A 23,733-nucleotide genomic window follows, 5' to 3' on the forward strand; every position below is an offset into this window, starting at 1 on the left:
CCATCCCATGAATTCATAGGGAAGAGGCTCCAGTAGCTCAGGGAGGCACCTTGCCATTGAATGTGACAAAACATTGATTGAGTTTTGAATTCATGGGAAATAGGTTCCAGCACCATGCTTGTATCACTGTTACATGGAGTCTAATTGGTTATCCTGTGTGCTATGCTGTACACTTAATATGTCATGAGCTCATGGAGAGTAAATAGGTTCTTGCACCTAAAAGCATGGGTCCACTGGTACTCCTGTGTGCTATGTTATATGCTTTATGCCATGAATTCATAGGGAATGGGTTCCAGGAGCTCAGGCTCCTTTCCATTGGTTTTCACAAAGTGTGCTTCTCTGGGTGGAGCAGGCTGGTGCTTCAGTTGAACCCAGGTACCTTTCTCTTTGGCTTCCTTCTTTTTCTGATCATTTTCCTTCACATGTTTCAGGAAGCTATCTCGGGTCTTAGAGTGCTTAATATGCTCAATACGAACATTAATCCTCTTGGCAAGAATCTTGCCCTTAACTTGTTTGTTTACAACAATGCCAACAGCATGCTGGGTAACATTGTAGACTCTTCCAGTTTTGCCATGGTAACATTTGTGTGGCATGCCTTTTTGAACAGTACCCATTCCCTTGATGTCTACAATATCACCTTTCTTGTAGATTCACATGTATGTGGCCAAAGGAACAACTCCATGTTTTCTAAAAGGCCCAGAGAACATGTATCGGAGCCTTTCCTCTTTCCCTTTGTGTTCGTCATTTTGGTGAATTACTGAAAGATGGCGTCTCCAGCCAAAAGGATGTCTTTCAGCTCTTGTCAGAAGGCTGCTGGCACCAGCTGAGCTGATCCTGAATCCTGACACTATTTCTAGATGCTACAGAAGGCATGTGAGTGTGGATTAAAAGGTGGATGGTAGGAGGCTGAAGAATATTAAGACCAAGGGTATAGCCAAAGAGACTTGGATAGGGTTGATATACCTCAAGACAAGTCAAGTAGGGGCTGAGTTTCAGAGGCACTGTTGTCTTTGTGGAATAGCGTCATTTATAGTAGACTTTTCCTATAGAAAAGGCAAATCTTGGAAGTTGTCCAACTTCTAGGTTTCTTCCTGGCCTTGCCACATATTCACTTCCTTATCAGATAATGCATTTTTTTTTTTAGTTACCTGCCTTGGCCCCCATTTCTTCCCCCACAAAGCTTCCTGGAGAAGTTCTCATTCTAACTGCATTAAACAACCTTCCTCTTCAAGTGGACTATTGGACCACAATGCCCTCTAGCTTCTGTAGCCCATCCTATGCCATGTTTTATGAGTCTCTGGCTGAGGGCTGGGTAGATGGAACAGACTACAAGTGGGAACTTGTTAGCAAGGACTGGTAGGACAAGAAGTCCAAGAGATCCCCTAATCCAGCCAAAATGGAATAACTGCTTTAATTCCAGGCCCATGGGTGAGTCTTGCTGATGCTACAGAGCCATCCAAAGAGCTGTTAAATCTTTGACTGTGTTATTAAGGTGACACAGATTAGACATTCAATATGTGAACTCAGTCCTGGGAGAAGGCATAATGCCCCAATGATAGGTTTTTCTTGCCCATAGGAGAGAGGTGACCACTGCCATCTTGGCCCTTCCTACCAGAACTTCTCATAACCAACGGGGATTGAAAGCCAAGGGATTCTCAACTGGCCCTTGAACTACTTCTCTCTGATATCTGAGTAATTGGAAGGACTGTGATGAAAGATGATAGCCCCATTGAAATGAATCTCTTCTGGGAGAGGAAGTTTTAGTCAGAGCAAATCTTTGATTATGGAATTAAAGGATGAGTCCAGGCACAAAAACTCATATTTGTTCAATTTATTTCCTAATAGTATATTCCTAACACTGGTAAATAAAGTTATTTGAACCATTGATAGCCTGGCATCCTAAGTTAGGACTTGGTACCACTTTGCCCTGTGGCTTCATCTGGCCATTGCTCCATTTTCCATGCCTAAGGTCCCCATCCCTATCTCATCTCTTTGCTGACTTGAAAACATCCTATGGTTGTGTCTCTCCTACTCCTTAACTAGTAGTTTTCTGTGTACCAGTTGTGTTGAGAATGTTAATCTTAACATTCTGACCTGGGAAGACACTAAAGTGACAGTATGAAATGTCACTAAGGAGACATGTAGGTCATTATGGGAACATCACAAGCAGTTTAAATAGAATTTGGAGAGGTTGGGTGGTAGTATTTGGTATTCTGAAGTACTGGTGCCATAAATCTATGAAAGAAACAATGACATTTGATATGTGTAGGAGGATGCTACTTAAGGAGAAAAGAACTTGGAATTGTAGTATTTGGAAGGGGCATAAGTCTAGATTTTTAGGAAAAAGGGGTCTTATTGTCTGGGGATATAAGGATTGTCTTAAAGTAGAGGCAATTGTTGGCCTCAAGTTTTCTTACCTCCTGGGTTCCTGCTGTCTTGTTTTGTTGATTCTTTGAGGCCTTCAGAAGGTATTATCCAGTATTTTGGCAGGTTTTTGTAAGGAAGGTTGATCTTAATAGTTAGGATTTTTCTAGGCATAGTCCCAGGAACTTGCTGAAAATGAAGATTCTCAGGTCTCACCTCAGGCATATTGGATCATACTTCTCTGGTGGAATCACAGGGTAGAAAACCCAGAGCCTACCTACAGTTTCTTTATCCCAGCATGGGCCCTAAGACTCCATCTCAGAATACATACTAATGCTATTTAAGTAGAATACTAGTGTTTGGCCTTGGGATTACTTAGACCAGTGGTTTTCAACCTTTCTAATGACGCGGCCCTTTAATACAGTTCCTGTGGGTCGCAACCCACAGGTTGAGAACCGCTGACTTAGACATTGCTCCTGAATGAGTAGGTAACTCATTCCTGGAACAATCTGGGCCTAGAATTGAGGCATAGAAGTAGGAGAAGCCAGCCTGAAATCAGGCCTGTCCCCAGCCATGTCTGGACCTGAGGGCAAGGGAGAGTATCCTTTGCTCCAGTGTATGGTCTCTTTCTCTGTAGGTTCCAGCCAGCCTGCTAAGGCCAACATAAATACCTGAAGTATGAGCCACCAGTCAGAAACCTGCCCTGTGCCCTCTGACCAGAAACCGGGCCAGGTCCTCAAAGACCAGAGCACCTATGACCAGTTACTAAAGATGGTGCTGCATTTACAGTGGCTGGTAAAGAAGCACTTCATTCAGCTGGAAGTGACCAGACGCAGGCAACAACTGGAAGGAGAGAAGCATGCTGAGTCTATCTGTGAGCAGGGAAACTACCTAAACCTCTTAATGAGCAAGATGGTCAACGTCCTACGCTCTGGGGCCACAAGTGGCCTAGAGTGCCAAGAGTATCTCCCTTGCCTGGACTCTAGGGATGATGTCAGAAGTGAGCAGAGGGCCGAACTATCCAGGCAGCCTGACCCATTAGTTCCCCAGCTAAGTGATTTTGAACCTGCCTTTGTCAGCCATGACCTGTCTAACCGTGGGGCTGATATCTCTGTCTTATACCACTCAAGCTTCCAGGACTACATTGCCTACCAAGGAGACAAGTTCCATGAGGAGAACAACCCCTTGGTAAGAATAGGTGGGACATCCTCAAAGGCTACAATGACTTGGATTTATTGAGTAAAGCCCCCGAGATGGGTAGTGTTGACCCCTTGTACGTAAGGGTATAATAGAAAAAGGTGGCATGGCCCAGAAAGTTGGAGAACTCCTCCTACCCTTGATCTTTTCCTAAATCCCAGCTCTTAACCATAAGGAGTTAGTCATTGTAGTCTCGTGGTGAGTAAGCCTGCCCTGATGGAACCCAGTGTAACCACAAATGTAGTCAGCCACTGGAACAAACAATCTTTCCAAGAGCATGAAAGAGGTGCCCATTTCACATGGTCTGAGAAGAGGTCTTTAAAGGCTACCTCAGCCAGTAATGTTATATTCCTCCAGTAAGGAGGAACAGCACACATGAAAGCTTTGAGGTGGGAAGGGTTGGGAATGATTGGAGAAAGAGGCCCATGTGGGGAGAGGTGCATACTGAGGAGGATGAGAAGTGTTAGGATGTTACCCTAAGGGTGGTAGGGAATTGACCAAAGGCTTCTAGCAAAGGAGGTTTGGAGCTACTTTCTAGCTAGAGGACAGAGGACAACATTAACCATACCTTCCCTTTCTGTTCTTATATAAAAGATGTGTGCCAATGGCCATCAGTTTTTCTGGGGGCTGAGTTGGGCATCTCCACTGGCCTCTGAGGGACTATATCTCTTCTGGTAACTTGGAAGGCCTTATGTGCAAGGGGGGGTAGTAGGGATGGGTACCAGTGAGGCTAGTGGTTACTAAGTATTCTTGCTTTGGGTCAGGTAGGTTAGAGTTCTGCCCATCACCCAAGGTCCCAAGGCTTGCAGATTATTCAACTTTTTTGAATTTCACTTCTAAGTCAGGGATTGTATAGAACCTTTTGTCAGAGGTAAGGCAACTCTCACAAAACACTGAGTCTAGTGTCTGGCACATAATTCAATGATTGGAAAATGGAATATAACTATTATGTATCTACATGGCTCTCTAAAGGGTGGAATTTGTAAGATGTATTTGTGGAAAATTCTTTAACACTTAAAGGTGTCAAACATAGATCAAATTGCTTCATAGGGTGGTGAAACCTCCATTTGAACTAATCCAAAATGGAGTACTTACTGGTATGTTTAAAGGGATCCATATAGGGTGGGGGAAGGGAACTGATCTCAAATTCCTTTATCTTCAGGGTTTCATTAATCTTGGCACTAGCGAGAACAAGCTCTGCATTGATCTGATGATTAAAAGGGTAAGCCATGTTCTGGGCTGTGCTGGGACACACCCCTTCCAGGTCTAGTCCCCCTAGAATATTCCTCAGGAGTTTGAAAAAGGGTGTAGAGAAATAGCTTCTAGAATGGCACATCTAACCTCCTGGCTTTGCTGACTGTGGCCAGGGTGTTCTCTGGTGAGGTATATGGTAGATAGGCTACCAAGGGTTGGGGAGGTTGTTGAACATTTCCTGGCAAGGTATTTATTTGTATAATCTGTGACAAGAGGATGATGGCCTCCATTCATTAAAAAGCATGCAGTGTGTATACCCCCATTCTCCTTCTGGAAGACTAAGCCTGTGGAGGACAAACATTCATGTACAATATAGGAGTAGGATGAGGCCTCTTGGTTGTCCCTGGTCTGCCCACCTTCACTCTCTATCTGTCAACAGTTGAGTGAGAATGACATGAACCACATTGAGGACTTCCTGCTGCAGTACCCTGATTGGAGAGGACAGCCATTGTAAGTGACCGTCCAGATCTAGGGTCTCCTGGTCCATAGGCATCTGACCTTATCCAGAGGGAGGACCCAAGCCACAAAATTGTTTGGCTGACTCCCCAAATGGGTAATAACTTCTAGAAAATGTCTCTAGCAAAATGTTAGGAGGCAGCCTGGAACAGTAGGAACAGTACTGTTTTATAATTCAAAAGGCCTTAGTTCTTGTCCCAACTCTCACTTATTGTCTGTATGACCTTGGGAGTTATAGCCTTAGTCAGTAGTTCTATAACATGAAGTTGGACTGGGTAGCAAAGACCCCTTGTAGTGTGGACAACTCTGCCCTTTGAAAAGGGCAGAGTTGTCCACACTTAAGTTGTCTAGACTTAAGTCTAGACCATGAATGAAGGAGGTCTGGGAACCACTTAAGTCTTAAGTGTCCACACTTAAGTTGTCTAGACTTAAGTCTAGACCATGAATGAAGGAGGTCTGGGAACCACAATGTCTCTGAGTCTGTTCACAGCCTGCGGGAAGAAGTGGCCCAGTTCCTGACCTACTACTGCAGGGCACCTGCCCAACTTGATCCAGAAAATGTGAGTCAATTTCCCAGTTTTGCTGCCACTTTGGAGGGCTATGAGCCCTCCAAAAGCATGTAGATGAACATTCTGTGGTTTCTAAGGGGTATAGGGAGAACCAATGGAGACACTCAGGGCCAGGGCAGAGAAAAGACCAATGGGTCCCAGCTGACTAGGCTCTAGGTGCCTACCATTCCTGGGGAAGGGAGACAGAGTGGCTGCACCTTCTTACATGGGTATTGCTTTGAACTCTGTATCCTGTGTATTGTCATCAGGTGGTGGTTCTAAATGGCTGCTGCTCTGTCTTCTCTGCGCTGGCCATGGTTCTGTGTGATCCTGGGGGTAAGTCCATAGTCTCTGCTTTACTTCAGTGAAATATTGGCACATAGACAGGAACACACAGGCACTGAACTTTGGAGAAGAACCATTCTGACTCAAGGTCTTTCCCCCAAAGTGCTGGAAATTCTACACTGACATCTCTCCCCACATTGGCTGGCATCTCCCCCTCTCCTCTCCATTCTCCACCTACACTCACTGGCTCCAGCCCCTTTCCCTTCCAGTGAGAGTGAGGGATTTGGACTCCCCATTTGTTATGGAATAGAAAAGTATGATGGTCCTCAAGAAGTTATACCCCAGGAGCGATGACCATGGAAGCCAATCTGTTAACAGCTAGGCTTCAGGGCTCAACTATAATATAGAGAGCCCTGACAACTGGCACAGATGATCTGCTAAAAAAGGGCTAAAAGGTTCTCCAAAAGGCTAATTAGTTCTGAACCAAACAAAGCTGAAAAGACTGTTTTTAATCTCCTTCTCTTAACAGTGCCCAAGCAAGAGGTACCGTTTGCATGGAGAGAAGTGGCCAAGATGGCCTCTTTTACTTCAAGGATTGATTTCTTGGTTAGCCCATAGATGATGCCAAATTGGTGGGAGGTCAAGAACACATGAGATCATCATGTCCACATAACCAGAACTCTCCTTGTACGTGTATCCTGACTCTAGGACTCTAGGACTTGGCCTAGAACACACAAGACTTTCCTAATGACCAGTGCTAGTGAGCCTAGCTTGATTTGTGTCTTGGATTCTAAGCAATATTCCTTTCTTCTTCTCTGGCATATGATCTGAACTAAAGACCTAGTTTTGTTCTCCAAATAATATCTATAAGAATAGACAACTTTTATAGAGCCTGAGCCCAAGAACGTTAATCCCTAAGGATTGCCAAACCAACTTTCTTTGTGGGCAGCTTTGCTGTTAGTCTGAGCGGGGAGGGCTGGCAGGTTCTGATTGAGACCCTGGACTAAAACCACTGTGTCCCTGTCCTTCCAGAGGGCTTTCTGGTCCCCACTCCCGTCTATGGTGGCTTTGCCTTTAGCTCCCGCCTGTATGCACACGTTGAACTGATTCCTGTTCACCTGGAAAGTGAGGTGAGAAAGGGGCCCCTTACCTTCTCAGTTATTCTGGGTAATAGAATATTCTAGGGGCATGTGGAAGGAAAAAGGGGACTTGCTTTCTGCCCATATATAAAATGGCGGGGTAAAGGCAAAATCAGGGTTAGAAAGTATATGGAGGCCAGGAGTGGTGGCTCACATCTGCAATCCTAGCACTCTGGGATGCCAAGGTAGGAAGATCACTTGAGCTTGTGCGTTCAAGACCAGCCTGAGAAAGAGTAAGATCCATCCCAATCTCTACTCAAAATAGAAAAATTAACTAGGTGTAGTGGCTGGCACCTGTAGTCCCAGCTACTCATGAGGCTGAGGCAAGAGGATTGCTTGAACCTAGCAGTTTGAGGTTGCTATGAGCTAGGATGATGGCAAAGCACTGTAACCTGGGCAACAAAGTGAGACTCTATCTCAAAGAAAAAAAGTGTATAGTACTGACACCCTGGTACGAAATCAAAGAACTGTCTAGGGTTTAAGGGAATAAGAAATCAAAGCTTGGTCCAGGCATGGTGCCTCATACCTATAATCCTAGCACTCTGGGAGGCCAGTGTGGATCCTGGGTGGAGAGCTTGAGCTCATGAGTTTGAGACCAGCCTGAGTAACAGCAAGACCCCATCTCTACTAAAAATAGAAAAACTGAGACAAGAGAATCGCTTGAGCCCAAGTTGCAAGTTGCTGTGACCTATGATGCCACGGTACTCTAGCCAGGGCAACAGCTTGAGACTCTGTCTTTAAAAAAAAAGAAATCAAAGCTTAAAAGCTTTCCAGGTGGGCTGTTCTCAGGTACTATTTCTCTTCCAGATCACTGAGGCAAACACCTGTCCTTTCCAGCTTACTGTGGACAAATTGGAGCAAGTCCTGCTGGAAGCTAAGAGTAAGGTAAGGAGGGAACCCTATTTTCAGGGTGGTCACTACTAGACCTAAAAGGGGTTGGGTACTGAGACTCTGTTACAACTTGGTCACCAGGACCTGGTGGGCTTTCTTTAGTCAGAAGAGACAGGCAGGGACATGTCTTTCTAGGAGCCTGAGGCCCTATTGGGACATTATGGCAACTCCAGACTTATTTCTTGCCCCCCACTGTGGGCAGTGCGATAGTTGCTGCCTCAAGATCCTATTTAGGCCTTATTGAGTATCAAATATTGGGTATCCTGACTCATAAAATACAGGCAGCTTCTGAATTGCAAACATCCAACTTACATACAACTTGCGCTTATGAAAGGAGGCCATTTTATAGTAAGTCCCCAATTTATAAACATCCAACTGATATGACTCATTTATAAATGGAGGCTATTACAGGTAATAGGTAAATGTACCCATTCCAACTTACATACAAATTCAAGAACAAATCTACAGAACTTATCTCATTTGTAACCCATGGATAGCTTATAGACATAAAGGATGTGTGTTCACTGAGTTACATTTGGGTTGTTCTTAGGGGAAAAAGGTCAAAGGCCTCATCCTTACCAATCCTCAGAACCCTCTGGGTGACATCTACTCCCGTGACTCACTGAAGGAATACCTAACATTTGCCAAGAGGTATGAATTCTACCCCCTGAGGCTAGATGATGTCCCCCCAAAAGCGTTCTCACCACTTATAGTCAAGAAGTCAGAACTATTATAGAAGAAATTTACTATAGGTATTCTTAGAGTTATACCTAACTAGCTGAAATTGAAAGGAAATGTACCCATGTGCTTACTGCTGCAATGAAAGGCCATTTCCTTTCTAGCCTTTGCCCATGAACAGACATTTATACAAGTCAAAATATGGTTTTGTTGTTTTTCTACTTACGGAACAAGCACTTTCTCTCAGCGTCTATTTCCCAAACTTGGGCTGAGGATAGACAGTCTCAGACTCTATCCTCTCTCAGAAGATGTGTTTCTGTAGAACTCTCATGTCCCATTCCTAAGAATGTCAATACCAGTTACCTCTGGAGTCCTGAAACAGCCTATTAGTTAAGCCAGATAACCTCCCATTTTTCAGAAGAAACAGACTTACCCAAATTTTATGACTAACTCAGACCAATTAATGGCAGAGCATGGGGACAGAAGGAAGAATGCTGAAGGTCATGAGCTAGAAGTAGACTGAATTAGGCTCAGATCCCAGCTTTAGCACCTGCTAACTGAAGGCAATTGAGCTTATATCTCAACTCCTTAGTTTCATCTGAAATAGAGATGACAATACTGTCTCAGAGAATAAATCAGGTGGTACATATAAGCACTCGGTCCACTTGGTGCCACTTCTTGATTCAGACTCTGGGTGGGAGCTTCCGACTGTACCAGACAAATCCTCTGGGACACCAGCCTCTTCTATTGCTCTGGGCTGGATGGTTGAAAGGTTAGATATGTTCTCAAGTATGGCTCTTGGGTCCTATTCCTTTTTAGTACCTTCAAGCCAGGTCTAGATGAACTGGTATACACATCCTATCTTACTGTGCCTCTTAGGCAGCAGGAGTATCTAATCTGTGTCCAGATCAGACCAGAAAAGAGTGAGTTAAGATTACAGAGTGATCCTAATCATGATCTCCTTTCACCTAACCTGTAGGTATAACCTGCATGTGATCATAGATGAGATTTATTTGCTGTCTGTGTTTGATGAATCTATCACATTCCACAGTGTTCTGAGCATAAAAAGGTGAGTTGATCTCAGCTGGAGTAGGGTAATGAGAAACCACGAAGTTTGTGGATGTAAATGTATCTGGCTAGGTGCTAGGATGAGTTCAGTGCCAACAGGGGCTGTGAGCATAGCATCATCTTTCCTCCCAAATGTCTCCTAGTCCAAATGCCATTTTATATACAAGATAACATGAGGGCAAGGTAGAAAGCATATTGTCAAAACTCAAGACAAATCCTTACAGAAGGTCGGGGTGGGAACTTCTAACTTCTATGATGAGTAGAAAGGAGGGGAAGAATAGCAACAAGAACTTTCCTGGGGCAGGAGGTATTTGGCCATGGAGATAGGAATGCAGCAACTAGAGCAAGTGAAGGAACAGTTTCACCAAAAGTGGGACAGTAAGAAATAGGCAAACATGTTCTTGAAATGCTGGTTAGAGCACATCTAAAGAGCCAACTGCCAAGATGGTGGCTTTGAGCCAGCTGTGGGAGAGCCACGAGTCAGGGTGAGGGTTCTAGACTTCATTCAGTGGGAGCTGTTCCATCTAGCTCTTCAGGGATGTATCATGTTGACTTTCTGGCTCAACAGGGATAACTTTCTGAACCATTGGGCCCTGTAGATCTTGCTGTCCAAGAAGATCCTTGAATCTACTTCTCCTTCATAGACCCCAAGTCTTCATCTTTCAAATATCCCTCTATAACCTTGGTTCTCTTCCCCTCATTTCTTCTCCAGTTTGCCTGATCCCAACAGGACCCACATGATCTGGGGCACCAGTAAGGTGAGCTCCAGCTGCCTGTCCTTGGGTGGGGAAGGAAGAGGGCACCAACAATAGAAGGCAGACAAACCAGATATTCCTTCCCCTACTTCTCTTTCTGTAGGATTTTGGCATCTCAGGCTTCCGCTTTGGTGTTCTATACACCCACAACAAGGATGTGGCCTCTGCTGTGGGCTCCTTTGGCTACCTCCACAGTATCTCTGGCATCGACCAGCACAAATTGTCTAAATTGCTCCATTCCAGAGGTACTGAGCTCCACCCCGGGTCAGCATCTTGACCAGACCTCATGGCCACAGGGAACTTCTATATTTTCCAGGACCTCTGGCATGCCATCAATATACTGGGACCCTATGTACTGTCTCAGGTTTAACCATGGCAGGGTGTGAACTTTGAAAGAGTGCAGGATATGGCTCAAATAGTAGAGTAGGGTGTCGATAGAAGATGGAGGTGCTACTCAAACACAAAATGGGCTTTAACTTCTGGATGCTGGGTGGCTTGTACTCTGCCAGGAAAGGAGATAGCCAGTCTTACCCCAAGGTGTAGGAGTAAGGACCTCAGAAATCAGCCTTTATGTGAATGTGCATGTCCCCTCCCCAGTGCCCTACTTGTTTTAGGCAAAAATTATAAAGAAACACCTTACTTTCTCTAATACACCTTAATCTCCTCCTCTAAGGTATCAAAAGGAGAGCTGCCATATTGGTGTGCTGGTCTGGCTAGACCTATGGTACACCATCTTCCCCCTTGGATCAAGTGAATGCTGCTTCTAGGGGCTTCTACCTTTAATGTCATGGTTTATGTTTAGAAGAGACCTCTTTAACTCCCTATAATAGAACAGAAACCAGGCTGACAGGTTTAAATTAATAATTTAGGATATAGCAAAAACAAACTAAAGTCATTAGATTAACTGGTTTAGAAAACAATTTGCTTTTAGCTCCAAGTAGGGAAGGCAGTAAATAGGAGAAATACAATAGAATGCTTCCTCCATGGTGCCAGCCCCTTCAATATTTGCCAGAAATCAGATCCTAGCTCCTGAATGCTGGTTCTCAACTTTGGATGTACATGGGCTCCTTAGAGATCTAAATACTGTCTCATGGGTTCCATAACCAAAGATTCTGACTTAGATAATCTAGAGGCAAAGCCTGGGCATCAGGGTTCCCAAAAGATCCCCAAGTGGCTCTAAATTTTGGTGTTAATACTAAGAACAATTGGGTTAAGCACATCACCTTTGGGTGTATCTAGGTTCCTCTGAGTCCGTTGTGTGAGGTTCAAAGGCAGGAGGTAAGAGGAGCTGCAAGTACTCAGTGTTTGCCCAGTTGACAACAGCAACATTGACCCCCTTTGGAAAGGATAGCCCAACCCTTTAGCAACTCAACAGAAGTGTTCCTACTGCACTACTGAGAAGGCCTGGTCTTGGCCATGAGAGTCTTGGATAAGAGGGGTATGTTGGGGGTAGATGCCATCAGCTCAAATATAATGTAGTCTTAGTCTTAGAAAGAGCTTATGTGAGGCACAGGTGGGGAATATTTGGGAAGGAGCCCTCTGGCAGATTGCTGCCATAAGATCTGTGACAGTTCTCTTTCTCCATTCACCCAGAGTGGATTGATAGCAGGTACCTGCCCACCAATCGCTCCCGGCTCCGGGATGCTCACAGGTACATCACTAAAAAGCTGAAGGAGTTGAAGATCCCCTTTCTCTATCGTGGTGCTGGCCTCTATATCTGGATCAACTTGAAAAAGGTGTGTGCTCTTGGAACGGGGCAGGTGTTCCTGGGAAGACCTGCCACATGGGTTTTGAGCTAGCTCTGTTCCTTTGGCCTCTCTAGTACTTGGACCCATGTACGTTTGAGGAAGAAGTGCTCCTCCTTCGCCGCTTCCGGGACAATAAACTGATTCTATCCTGTGGCAAAGCCTACATGTGTAAGGAGCCTGGCTGGTTCCGCCTTGTCTTTGCAGAAAATTCCTTCCGGCTAAGACTAGGTGAGTGGGGCTGACCTCCCAATCCTGGCATCCTTTAAAAATTCCCGTTCAACTCATCTATAACTCAGCATGTGAATCTATTTTTGCCCTTAGCAGCTCCATACCTTCTATACCATCTGTTTCCAATTTCATCTTTAATTAAGCTCCTTTGTAAACTGATATGTGCCTCAAGGACCCATCCACTCATTACATCTTCTGGGTATCTGTTCTCTGACTGCCACTGAGGGAGGCACTGGGACCCTAAGCTAATAAGAAATGGTACTCTGCCCTTGTGGAGCCCACAGTCTGGTAGGCGAGGTGTGTGTTTGGGTAGAAGACCATAGAAATCCCTGTATGTCATGTTATATAGAGTTTAGATTCTCTAAAGGTTATGTACAACGTAACATTCACTTTCCATCGCATTACGTTATAGACACTCTTTGACCTGCTGGTAATAGAGCAGTGAATCATTCTCATCAAGGTTTATGTTCCAGAAATACTTTTTGGAATAGTGTCTTAGAAGGCAAGGCCATAAGCCAGCGTAGGATTTGATATGAGACAGTGAGGTGTCTGGAAAGCTGATGACATGACAATGAAATTTAAAAAAGAACCATCAGGGATGTAGCAGACTTGGAAATCCATCCCAAAGATGGAAGGCTAAAGTTCAGGTTCCCTGAATGAGTGGTTGTGGTGGTTCACCACGATCTGGGCATGTCTGGTGTCCACTTGCTGCAAACCAACTAAGTCTGTATTTCTCTGTCCCTGTCTGGCCCCTGTAGCCATGCGTCGGTTCTGTCAGGTGCTACAGGAGCAGAAGCAGTCTTGGATAGAGAAGCAGCTGGAGGAGTCAGTGAAAGAGTAGGTTATCATCACTGCTCAGGAAGACACTGGTGTCTCGGTCTCTGGTCCAGAAGGCTGGGGGTTGATGGTGCTGCAGCTGAGCAAATAGTGGGCTCTTCCAGGAATGATCTCATCTGATCCAGGCATCAGCCTCATTCAACGGAGCATCTGCCATCTTTGGAAGCTTTGAGTCTTTTTAGTCTTTGCTAATAAATGTGCATGCAAAATGTTTTTATTGGGATTGGGGTGGGAAGGCAGGCACGTAGAGGGATAAAGGAAACTTGTAGGCCCATATTTAAATGGGCCAGCTTTTATATTCAGTATCTAATAAATCCCGTATTCTCTTAAATTCCAGGCTTGTTTTATTTCTTATTCACATTTTAATAATCACTTTCAGAAGTGATGGTTTTCTATCCTTATTTTTACATTCCAAGGCAAATTATATGTGAAATATATACAAAAGGAAAGAAGTGAGTCCCTAGCTGATGGAGCACATTGGATGCAACGTTCCCTAGGATCCTTACGATGTCACCTCCCCTTTCTTCATGGTCTAAGTGGCAGGGTGGAGGTATAATTATGGGTATTCCTGCTCTCAAATAGTAGAGTTCTTCCCACTTTTGTCTTTCCAAAAGGTTTTAAACTGTATCTGACAAGCTTTGGTGTCTCAGTCCAGTCAAGTTGCTATAACAAAATCCCACAGGCAGGGTGGCTGATAAACAACAAACTTATTTCCCACAGTTCTGGAGGCTGGAAAGTCCAAGATCAAGGACTCGGCAGATTTGGTGTGGTGAGGAGCTGTGACCTCACTAGTGAATGAGGTGAAAGGTCTTCCTCTGCCTTCATGACCAGATCACCTCCTACCACCACCGCCCTGGGGGTTAGAATTCCAACATGAATTTCAAGGACACATACATTCAGTCCATACCATCTGGGGTCTTCCATTTCCATCTCTAGTGTTCCCAGCCATTTAAATCGTATCTACTTATGAGTTTCTCTGCAAAGCCCTCGTGTGTCTGAACACTGCTGTGTGACATGGGCTGGGCTACCACCATTTTACAGAAGATGAAAGAGCTTCCAGTACCTACTGACTCTGGGTCTGAGTTTGGTTCTTATTCACCAGTGACGCTTTTTTAAAAAAAATTAACAAATTTGGGACTGGAAATGATGGCTCTCATGTCTGTAATCCTAGAACTCTGGGAGGCTGAGGTGGGAGGATTGTGTGAGCTCAGGAGTTCAATACCAGCCTGGGCAAAAGCAAGCCCCTTCTCTACTAAAAATAGAAAAATTACCCAGTGTCATGGTGGGTTCCCATATTCCCAGCTACTTGGGAGGCTGAGGCAACAGGATTGCTTGAGCCCAGGAGTTTGAGGTTGCTGTGAGCTAGGCTGAGGCCATGACACTCAGTACAGTGAGACTCTGTCTCAAAAAAATTCTGAGTTTTCAAGGTGGTGTGCATGTGTGTATACACCAGACAAAGTTCTTTAGGACCAGAAGAGAAGGTGAGGAAGAACAAAAGATGCTCTTCGGGCTGGGTGTGGTGGCTCACACCTGTAATCCTACCATTCTGGGAGGCCAATGTGGGTGGATTGCCTCTTGCTCAGATAAGAGTGAGTCCCCACCTCTAAAAATAGCTGGGAGTTGTGGCTGGTACCTGTAGTCCCAGCTTCTCAGGAGGCTGAGGCAAGAATATCACTTGAGCCAGAGAGTTTGAGTTTGCTGTGAGCTATGATGCCACAGCAATCTCACCAAGGGTGACAAAGTGAGACTCTTGTCTCACTCTCATCTCTCCAAAAGAGAGATGCTCTTGCTCTTGGGATCTAACAGTCTTTTGGCACTATCCCCAGGAAGGAAGGAATCCTGCCCTCTGTGCAAGGGATAGGCTATTTCTAATTTCTTCTGTTCCACTTAAGATTCAAATGGGTAGAAAGTCAAGCCAGGTATTTACACAGACTGAGTAAACCTGAAACATGACCCCGAAGGAGAAAGAGTTCATTCAAGAAGTCAATGTTTGTGTTATGTATGTGAGGTATTTTTTTTTTTCAAACCAGGAGAATATAACAAATCTATGCTTCTCAGCCTTATGGGTGGTATCTTGGGATTTATGTAAGAGGATGAGATGATCCTGTATTCTAATGTGGCTGTACTGATGCATGCTTTGTAAGCTGGACAAGGTATCAATGTATCTTTGAGACACATTTTCAGATACTGTGTCACACATCCTAGTTCTGACTCAAGCTGAGTTGGTGTGATCTAAGTAGAGGCAAAGCACCCTTGAAGGTGGCCACACATGTGCATGACACCAGCTTGTATTTATTTATTTATTTAGAGACATTTTCATTGTGTTGCCCTTGGTACAGTGCAGTGGAGTCAGCTCACAGCAACCTCAAACTCTTAGGCTCAAGAGATCCTCTTGCCTCAGCTTCCCGAGTAGTGGGACTACCAGCACCTGTTACAATACCTAGCTATTTTTAGAGACAGAGTCTTGCTCTTGCTTAGGCTGACCTCCAACTCCTGAGCTCAAATGATCCACCCACTTCGGCCTCCCAGAGTGCTAGGATTATAAGTGTGAGACACTGTGCCCAGCCCCCCAGCTCTTTTAAAAGAAAAATTGAAATATAATTTATATGTGATGCCTAGATCTTAAGTGTACCACTTACATTTCAAAATTTAAATTTTACTGATCCACTAATCAAGGTGTAGAGCATTTCCATCACTCCAGAAAATTCTTTCTTGCCCATTCCCAGCCAATCCCTGCCCCACCCGCCCCCAGAGTAGTTTGCAGGTTTTGGAACTCCGTGTAAATGGAATCATACAGGTAAGTCTTCTGTGTCCTGTTTCTTTCATTTAGCATAAACATTCATCTGTGTTGTCATATGTATTAAGAGTTGAGCCTCTGTACTGCTGAGGAGTATTCTAGTACATGAATATGTCACAACCTGTTTATCCATTTACCTGTTGGGACATTTGTGTTTCCAGTTTGGGGCCATTATGAATGAAAGTTATAAACATTTGCATGTAAGTATTTTTCTGGTCACATATTTCCATTTCCCTCAGGTACATATTTAGGAATGGAATTTTTGGATCATAGGTGTATTTAATTTCTAAATAGTTTTCTAAAGTGGTTGCGTCATTTTACAAATTCTTGTCAACATGTGCTGATGGCAATCTCTTTTCAATTTAAGTCCTTCTGGTAAGCACATAAATTTCATCCTACTCTTAATTTACAAATCAAGTCATCTCTGATGACAAATAAATAAATCTTATGTGTTTATTGGCCATTCATTTCTTTGTGTATGTGTGATATGTCTGATGCTTTTTGCTTATTTAAAAAATTGTTTTTTTGTCTCTTTTTTAAAATGTTTTTGATACAAGCCTTTTGTCAGATAGATGTACAAGTTCATAATGCAAATATTTTCTCCAAATCTATGACTTGGTTCCTTTTCTTGATAGCAGAAGTTTGAATTTTGAAGTTTAATTGATCAGTTTTTCTTTTGGTTGTGTACTTTGTATCTAGCCTAAGATTTTAGGTCACAAAGACTTTTCTTCTGGAAATGTAATAGTTGTAGTCTTTATATTTAGGTCTATGATCCAATTCCAACTTTGCATATGATGTGAGGTCAGTTTTTCCGCACATGATACCTAGTTGTTCTAGCATTTGATAAAGTATCTTTTCCTCATTGAATGACCTTGGCACCTTTAGTCAAAATCAATTGACAATGTATATGTAAGTCCATTTCTGGACTATCTCTTCTGTTCCATTGTCTGTAAGCCTATTTCCTTTTTCCCTCATGGCCTACAGGATAGTTCACGTAAGTCTATTCTGCTGCAACATCACAGTGGTTATTGTGGCTTTATAGTGAAGTTTTGTAATCAGATAAAGGAAGTCTTCTAACTTTATTTTACTCAAAATTGCTTCATTTTTCCTAGGATTTTTTTTTTTTTTTTTTGGTTTGCATATAAATTTTAGAACCAGCTTACCAACTTCTACAAAACTCTATGGGGATTTCATATGCATTGCACTGAACTAATAGATCAAGTTGGGAAAATTAACATTTTCCTATCCAATTTTAGTATATGCTGCCAAAGCTATTTTCCTATCCATAAGCATGGAATCTCTCTTGATTTATTTAGATCTTTAAATTCTCTACGTTTATGGTTTGCAATATATAGGTCTCACATGCATTTTTTAAAAATTATCACTAAGTGTATTAGGCTTGTCATGCTATGTTAAATATATTTATTTCGTTTTCTAATTGTTAGTATATATGCAGTGGTTAATCTTCTGTGTCAATTTGACTGAGCAAAGGGATGCCCAGATAGCTGGTAAAACATTATTTCTGAATGTGCTGATGAGGGTTTTCCTGGAAGAGATTAGCATTTGAATCAGTAGACTGAGTCATGATCTATCTTTTCCAATGTGGGTGGGTGTCATCCAGTCACCTTGAAAGGATTGTCTTGCTAGCAAAATAAGAGAAAAAATATAAATAACAGAAAAAATGTTATCTAATATATAGTTTCTTAGTAAGAGCTAAGATCAATCACATTAGTGTACCTACTCTTAAGGTGACCAGACGTCCTACTTTTGGCGGGACATTCCTGATTTTTAACAATTTGTCCCCAGTCCTGCGGTGTTTTAAAAAAGTCCTGATTTTTGGAAAGAATGCAGGACAATCTAGGGAAGGGCGGGACAACAGGAAGGGAATATGCAGTTTTCCGCTGCTGAAAAGGTTAATGTAACTCTATTTGGGAATGAAGAGGTTAACGTAGCCTCATTTGGAAATGAAAAGGCTAATGTAAACTCCCTACTCCCCTCCTGGGCAAGGTATCAGAAGGAGACTGGCTCCCTCCCTTGCTTCTAGGCAAGGATGATTAGCTCAGAAGGAGCCAAACTGTCCAGAACAAACAAGTAGCCCCCTTGCCCCCAGTAAGGTGACCAGACGGCCCAATTTTGGTGGGACAGTCTTGATTTTTAAGAATTTGTCCTGTGTCTTGCAGCGTTTTAAAAAAGCCTTGATTTTTGGAAAGAATGCATGACAAGCTAGGGAACACGGGAGAACAGGAAGGGAATATACGGTTTTTGCCATGTGGCTATTTCGTCAGGATATGTGTTTTATATTATTTTTGTTAATTTTATAATGTTAAACTTTAAGAATAACAAATAATTGTTGAGAACTGATTATTGAGAACTGCTTATCAAAGTTTGCATTGTTGTCAGGCTCTGCCCCCCAGGCCCTGCCCCCCCCAATGGTGTCCCACTTTACCAATGTTAAAATCTGGTCACCTTAACATACTCTGTCCCTATCTTGCTAACGGGCACCTTGCAGGGTTTTGTTTTCATAACATCTGAAAAGAGCTGAGCAGACAGAAAGAAAATATGAAATATTTCACTTTTACATTGGCTAGATCTATTGATTGAAAACAGCCTTTTAGAACTTTCTTTGTACAGCCTTGAAGATTTCTTAAAGGGACAGTGGGATGCAAGGTACAGGTCTCAGTTCCTGCCCCAAAGCATATCTCTAGGGCAAAATCACTGATAAGGTCACAATCACCAGTAAGAAGCCTGTTGCCATAGGAAGGCAGCCACTTCTGTTATGAGTCTGTGGCTAAGTGGAAGGAACCAATGCAGCAGTTTTACAGTACTCTATTAACTTGGCTACAGCCATAAGTCTTCCTCACCCCCTTTATATCCCCTAAATAAAAAGCATGAGTAGCTGGTTTTCTAGGGGAACAGTATCTCTCTCTCTTTTACTTCTGGGTTGGCCCTTTTTTAACTGGAAAAAGTAAAATGAACTTTCTTTCTATCCTAATCTTTGGAGAAAACTTCCTCAAAACCCACGCTTACGGCTCGGCGCCTGTGGCTCAAGCGGCTAAGGCGCCAGCCACATACAACCAAGGTGGTGGGTTCGAATCCCCAGCCCCGGCCCGCCAAACAACAATGATGGCTGCAACCAAAAAATGGCCAGGCGTTGTGGCGGGCGCCTGTAGTCCCAGCTACTTGGGAGGCGGAGGCAGGAGACTCGCTTGAGCCCAGGAGTTGGAGGTTGCTGTGAGCGTGATGCCATGGCACTCTACCCAGGGGGATAGCTTGAGGCTCCGTCTCAAAAAAAAAAAAAAAACAAAAAAAGCCCAAGTTTACTAGTTCACACCCCAGCACTCTTGAGGCCTCAAATATAAGAGGCAAGCAGAGGAAGGGTGGATTCTCTCTCTTTCCCTGAGCTGGTACATCAGAGCTCCCAGTTCGAAGAACTTCAGACTCCGGGAGCTACACCAGCACTCTCCCTCTTCCCTTTCCTCCCTCTCAGCTTCCGACTGGGAGTAACACCATCAGCTCCCCTGGTTCTCAATCATTTGGAGACTGGCCTACCCCGTGGGATTTCTCTAGCTCTCCAGCCTGCAGGTGGCATATCATAGGACTTTGTGGCCTCCATAATCTCCTCATTCTCTATCTCTATAAATCCTATTGGTTCTGTTTCTCAGAACACCCTGATGAATACAATATAGAAACCATTGTTGACTACTGACCTTAGATCTATTGTTACTTTAAATAGTAAGTGCCAGAAAATGAAAGTCACACTCAATCAAAGTTTATTCAGCCAAGATTCTCAGGACACACCTGGGAAAAGCACAGCCCACAAAGTATCTTCTGGGGATGGGGTTCTCCATAGAAAAGGTTGAGAACTTCACATTTAAAGGAAAAGTGGTACACAGGAGAAAGGGGAGGGGTGAAGGAGGTGAGCAATGAGGCAACTGACGGTATTCCTGTAAAGTTCTACTTGGTGTTTAGTAAATCTACGCAGATGAACATTCAAAAGAGAGGGCAGAGGAAAGGTCAATGTCCTGACTTCTCAGGGTGGAGAGAAGGGTCATCCTATCTCTTCCTTGTTTATCTCTATGGAGATAAACCTCTAATTAATATTTAAGGCTTATTTAGGCTACAGTCCTGAGGTTATAAATGACAAGTGTTTTGTTTTGGGGGGGGGGACTGAAGGAAAATACCCCCAATAGATTTATTTGATATATTGTGAGCATACAGGAATAATGCTGCAGGGTTCTCTAGGTGGAGAGAGTGGAGGAGAAATTTCCATCTGCAGAGATTCTCTCTTAAGTGCAGCCCAGGCCCTGCTTTACTTGATCTGGGACAGGTTTGCTTAGAGTCCAGCACCCCCAAATGTCTGAATAAAAATTTTTTCCTGGGGGATGTTATCATAAGGCTTATCTGCATTAAAAGACCACCTTACCAGCTGGCTTCTTTTTTCCTTCCCATACCCTGTTCTCCAAAGAAAAGGAAACAAATCCTATTTGCTCATTGTCTAAGCCCCTTTCTTAAGTGAAGGAGCTAAGGAAATTTCATCCCAAAATATGATGCTTTGGTATAAAAAATATTCGGAACTAAAGGCCATGCACGATCAGAAAGCACTGGAAAGGGGATTTCCCTATTATCACCATAAAACCGGACTGACCTGATCCAAAGATTGAAGGGAAGCAACCGATGCTGGTTTTTTATGATCATTTAATGAAAAATAAGTTCTGATTTTCCTTGTAATTTATTTTTTAAAATATCTGTGGTTTATTTAGTATTTGCTAGTTTCCAAATATCTGGGAATTGTTCATTTTTCTTTGTTAATGATTCCTACTTCAGTTTCTTTGCGACTGAAGAACATGCTCTGTAATTTCAATCCTTTGAAACTTCCTGAGACTTGTTTATGGCCAGATTTGTTTATAGCACATGGTCTTAGCCAATGTTTCCTGTGCACTTGAAAAGAAGTGCATTCTACAGTACCGGGTATGGTGTTCTATAAACGTCAATTGGGTGAAATCGTTTTATAATGTTCAAATCTTCTGATCCTTAGCATCTTTTTTGTTATTCTTTTCTTTCTTTGATCCCAAGTGTCTTTTGATCTATTTATTCTATCTATCACTGAGAGAGAGGGGTGTTAAATTTCTCAACTATAATCAGGGATTTGTCTACATTCTCTTTAGTTCTGTCAGTTTTTGCTGCACGTACTTTTACTCTGAAGCCTTGACATCATGGGCATAAACTTTTAAGACTGTCACCCTGATGACAAGATGATAATTTTATCATAGTAAAGGCTCCCTTTTATTTTTGGTAGTTCTTTTTGTCTTGAAGCCTATTATGTCAGATATTAATCATAATACTTCAGCTTATGACTCTTTCATGCCATATTTTTTCCATGTTTACTTTTAACCATTTGTCTTTAAAGTATACTTCTTACAAATACCATATACTTGATTCCTACTGTTTTATCTAGTCTGATGATGTTAACTGATCTTTAGTCAGTTTACATTTAATGAAATTATTAATATGGTTGGCTGTACATCAACTCTCTGGCTGTTTGTTTTCTATTTCTGCATATGCTTTGTTCATTTTTTTTCCTTCTTTCAGATTCATCAAGTATAATTTAGTATTTCATATTATTGCCTTTGTCTTTAGTTATATCCTTTGATTTTTTTTACAAAAACATTGTTTGCCCGGGATTAATATACATACATTCTAAGCAGCTAGGCCAAGCCAACTTGTCCACACCAAATCCTACCCAGTTGAGGGGTCCTGTGTGTGGGTGGACATGGCAGGTTTGTGTTAAATTAAAAAAAGAAAGAGGTCAACAAAACTCTCTGTATATTACTACTTAATCTTCTGTGATAACAAGTGCTTCAACCCTTAAAATAAATATTTATCCATCTATACATTACATATAGTGTCCATATATATATGTCCGATTGCTTTCAGTGAGAAGTTCACAGTCCTTATCATGGTCCATTTTCAAAGATTTACGACCTAGCTCCTGCTTGTATCTGCAGCTTTTCTTCCAAACCCCCAAATCTCCAGCAATATTAGATTTGCTGTGGTTCATCCATGTTGGACACTGTCTCACACTTCCAAGACTTCTATTAACTGCTTTCCACACCTCATCTTCCAGCTTGCTAATTAGGACTCATTCCTCAGAAAGCGACCATCACTTCCTAAGAGTTTAGGGGGTGCATGCGTGTAGGGCTTCCAAGGGGGGCAAATGCCAGTGTTGGTGGGGGTGAGGTTTAAATCTCCTGCAATGTACTGTATAATTCCTTTTTACAAACAGTCCTCACATTGTAAGTCTGCCTTCTCTATTAACTATGCAGGCTGCAGTTCGTTTTACTCATTACGAAATCCCAGCACTTTGCAGAGATGTGGCACAAACCAGGCATTCATTGAGATTATCTAAATTAAATAGAATGATGAGACTTCAATGGGGAAATACCACAGCTTCCTTATTTTAAGATGAAAACACTGAGGGCCAAAAGTCATGGGAGTTACTGAAGGTCACAATATTAGCTAGTGGTAAGGTCAAATATAGGATAACAGGCACACTTTCTTTCTTCCCAGGCACAACTGTCTTGAGGGCTTTCCTTTCACAGAGAAAGGACTTTCCTATTTAAGATGCCTCAGAGATCACTGCTCTGCCTGGGGCCTGGGAGCTCACTCTACCCATTGCCAGAATGTGGAGGGCACACGGCAGAGTTCCAAGAATATGGTGTAGAATGTGTGGGAGACCATAATATGCCTCCCCCAAATATGGAAGATCCTTGAGCTGAAATGAATAAGCAGCAGATTCAGGAAAGCTCTTTGCCATGGCCCTATATGCCTAAAAGTGGTACACAGACTTACATAGACAAAGGTATCCGTTCCCTCGCTACCAGGGAGGACAAAGGTTAACCACCGAAGGCGATTTTAGACCCTTGTGGCCTGGAGATGATAGCAGGGAGCTCAGAAAGAGCGTACTAATTGGCCTGTGTCTCCCATTTATTTGCTCTCCCACATTCCCGTCTTGGCACTTTTCAGATTTACTGTTCTTTGTTGAAGATGCTATACAGCTGGAATTCAGTCACCTCTTGGAGAGCGACTCAGGCTCTTAGATCCCTCCACGTCTCCCATGAATATATGAAATGTACATGCCAATAAACTTGTTTTTATCTTGCTAATCTGCCGTTTGTAGCACGAATCTGGTCCAACCGAAGGGGTGAAGAAAATCCCCTACACGTCACACGCTCCAGTGAAATTTGGGAAGCCTTTTCTGTACGCCCAAGCCAAGAACACATCTGCCAAGAAATTGCTGTGGCTCCAACCGGCCCTGAAAACCCGGTAACTAAGGTCGGAGGAAGAGGGAGGCAACCCCACGTGCCAGCGGGCGTTGATTTGGCCCCGAGGTGGCTGGCGCTGACCGGCTACCAAGTGCGGAGGTGGCAGCGGGCGCTCCGCCCCTTCCTCGTGCTCTGGTCTCGACCTTTTCCTACTGTCACCCGCCCC

General features: G+C 43.2%; 1 protein-coding gene and 1 pseudogene across 1 annotated transcript; one reads left to right on the plus strand and one right to left on the minus strand.

Annotated features, from left to right (window-relative positions):
* Positions 1-263: 263 nt before the first annotated feature.
* Positions 264-748, minus strand: LOC111724015 (annotated as a pseudogene).
* Positions 749-3,042: 2,294 nt separating this feature from the next.
* On the plus strand, positions 3,043-13,678 carry ACCSL (1-aminocyclopropane-1-carboxylate synthase homolog (inactive) like). Its single transcript, XM_003781247.2, has 14 exons — positions 3,043-3,552; positions 4,724-4,783; positions 5,195-5,265; positions 5,762-5,831; positions 6,089-6,155; positions 7,137-7,234; positions 8,051-8,128; positions 8,685-8,785; positions 9,792-9,881; positions 10,593-10,638; positions 10,739-10,880; positions 12,229-12,371; positions 12,458-12,611; positions 13,370-13,678. The coding sequence occupies exons 1-14, from the start codon at positions 3,043-3,045 to the stop codon at positions 13,450-13,452; spliced, it is 1,713 nt and encodes a 570-aa protein (XP_003781295.1). The 3' UTR covers positions 13,453-13,678.
* Positions 13,679-23,733: the final 10,055 nt, after the last annotated feature.

This window comes from Otolemur garnettii, unplaced genomic scaffold (assembly GCF_000181295.1).
Source record: "Otolemur garnettii isolate 467f Iridium unplaced genomic scaffold, OtoGar3 scaffold00001, whole genome shotgun sequence".
Lineage (NCBI taxonomy): Eukaryota > Metazoa > Chordata > Mammalia > Primates > Galagidae > Otolemur > Otolemur garnettii.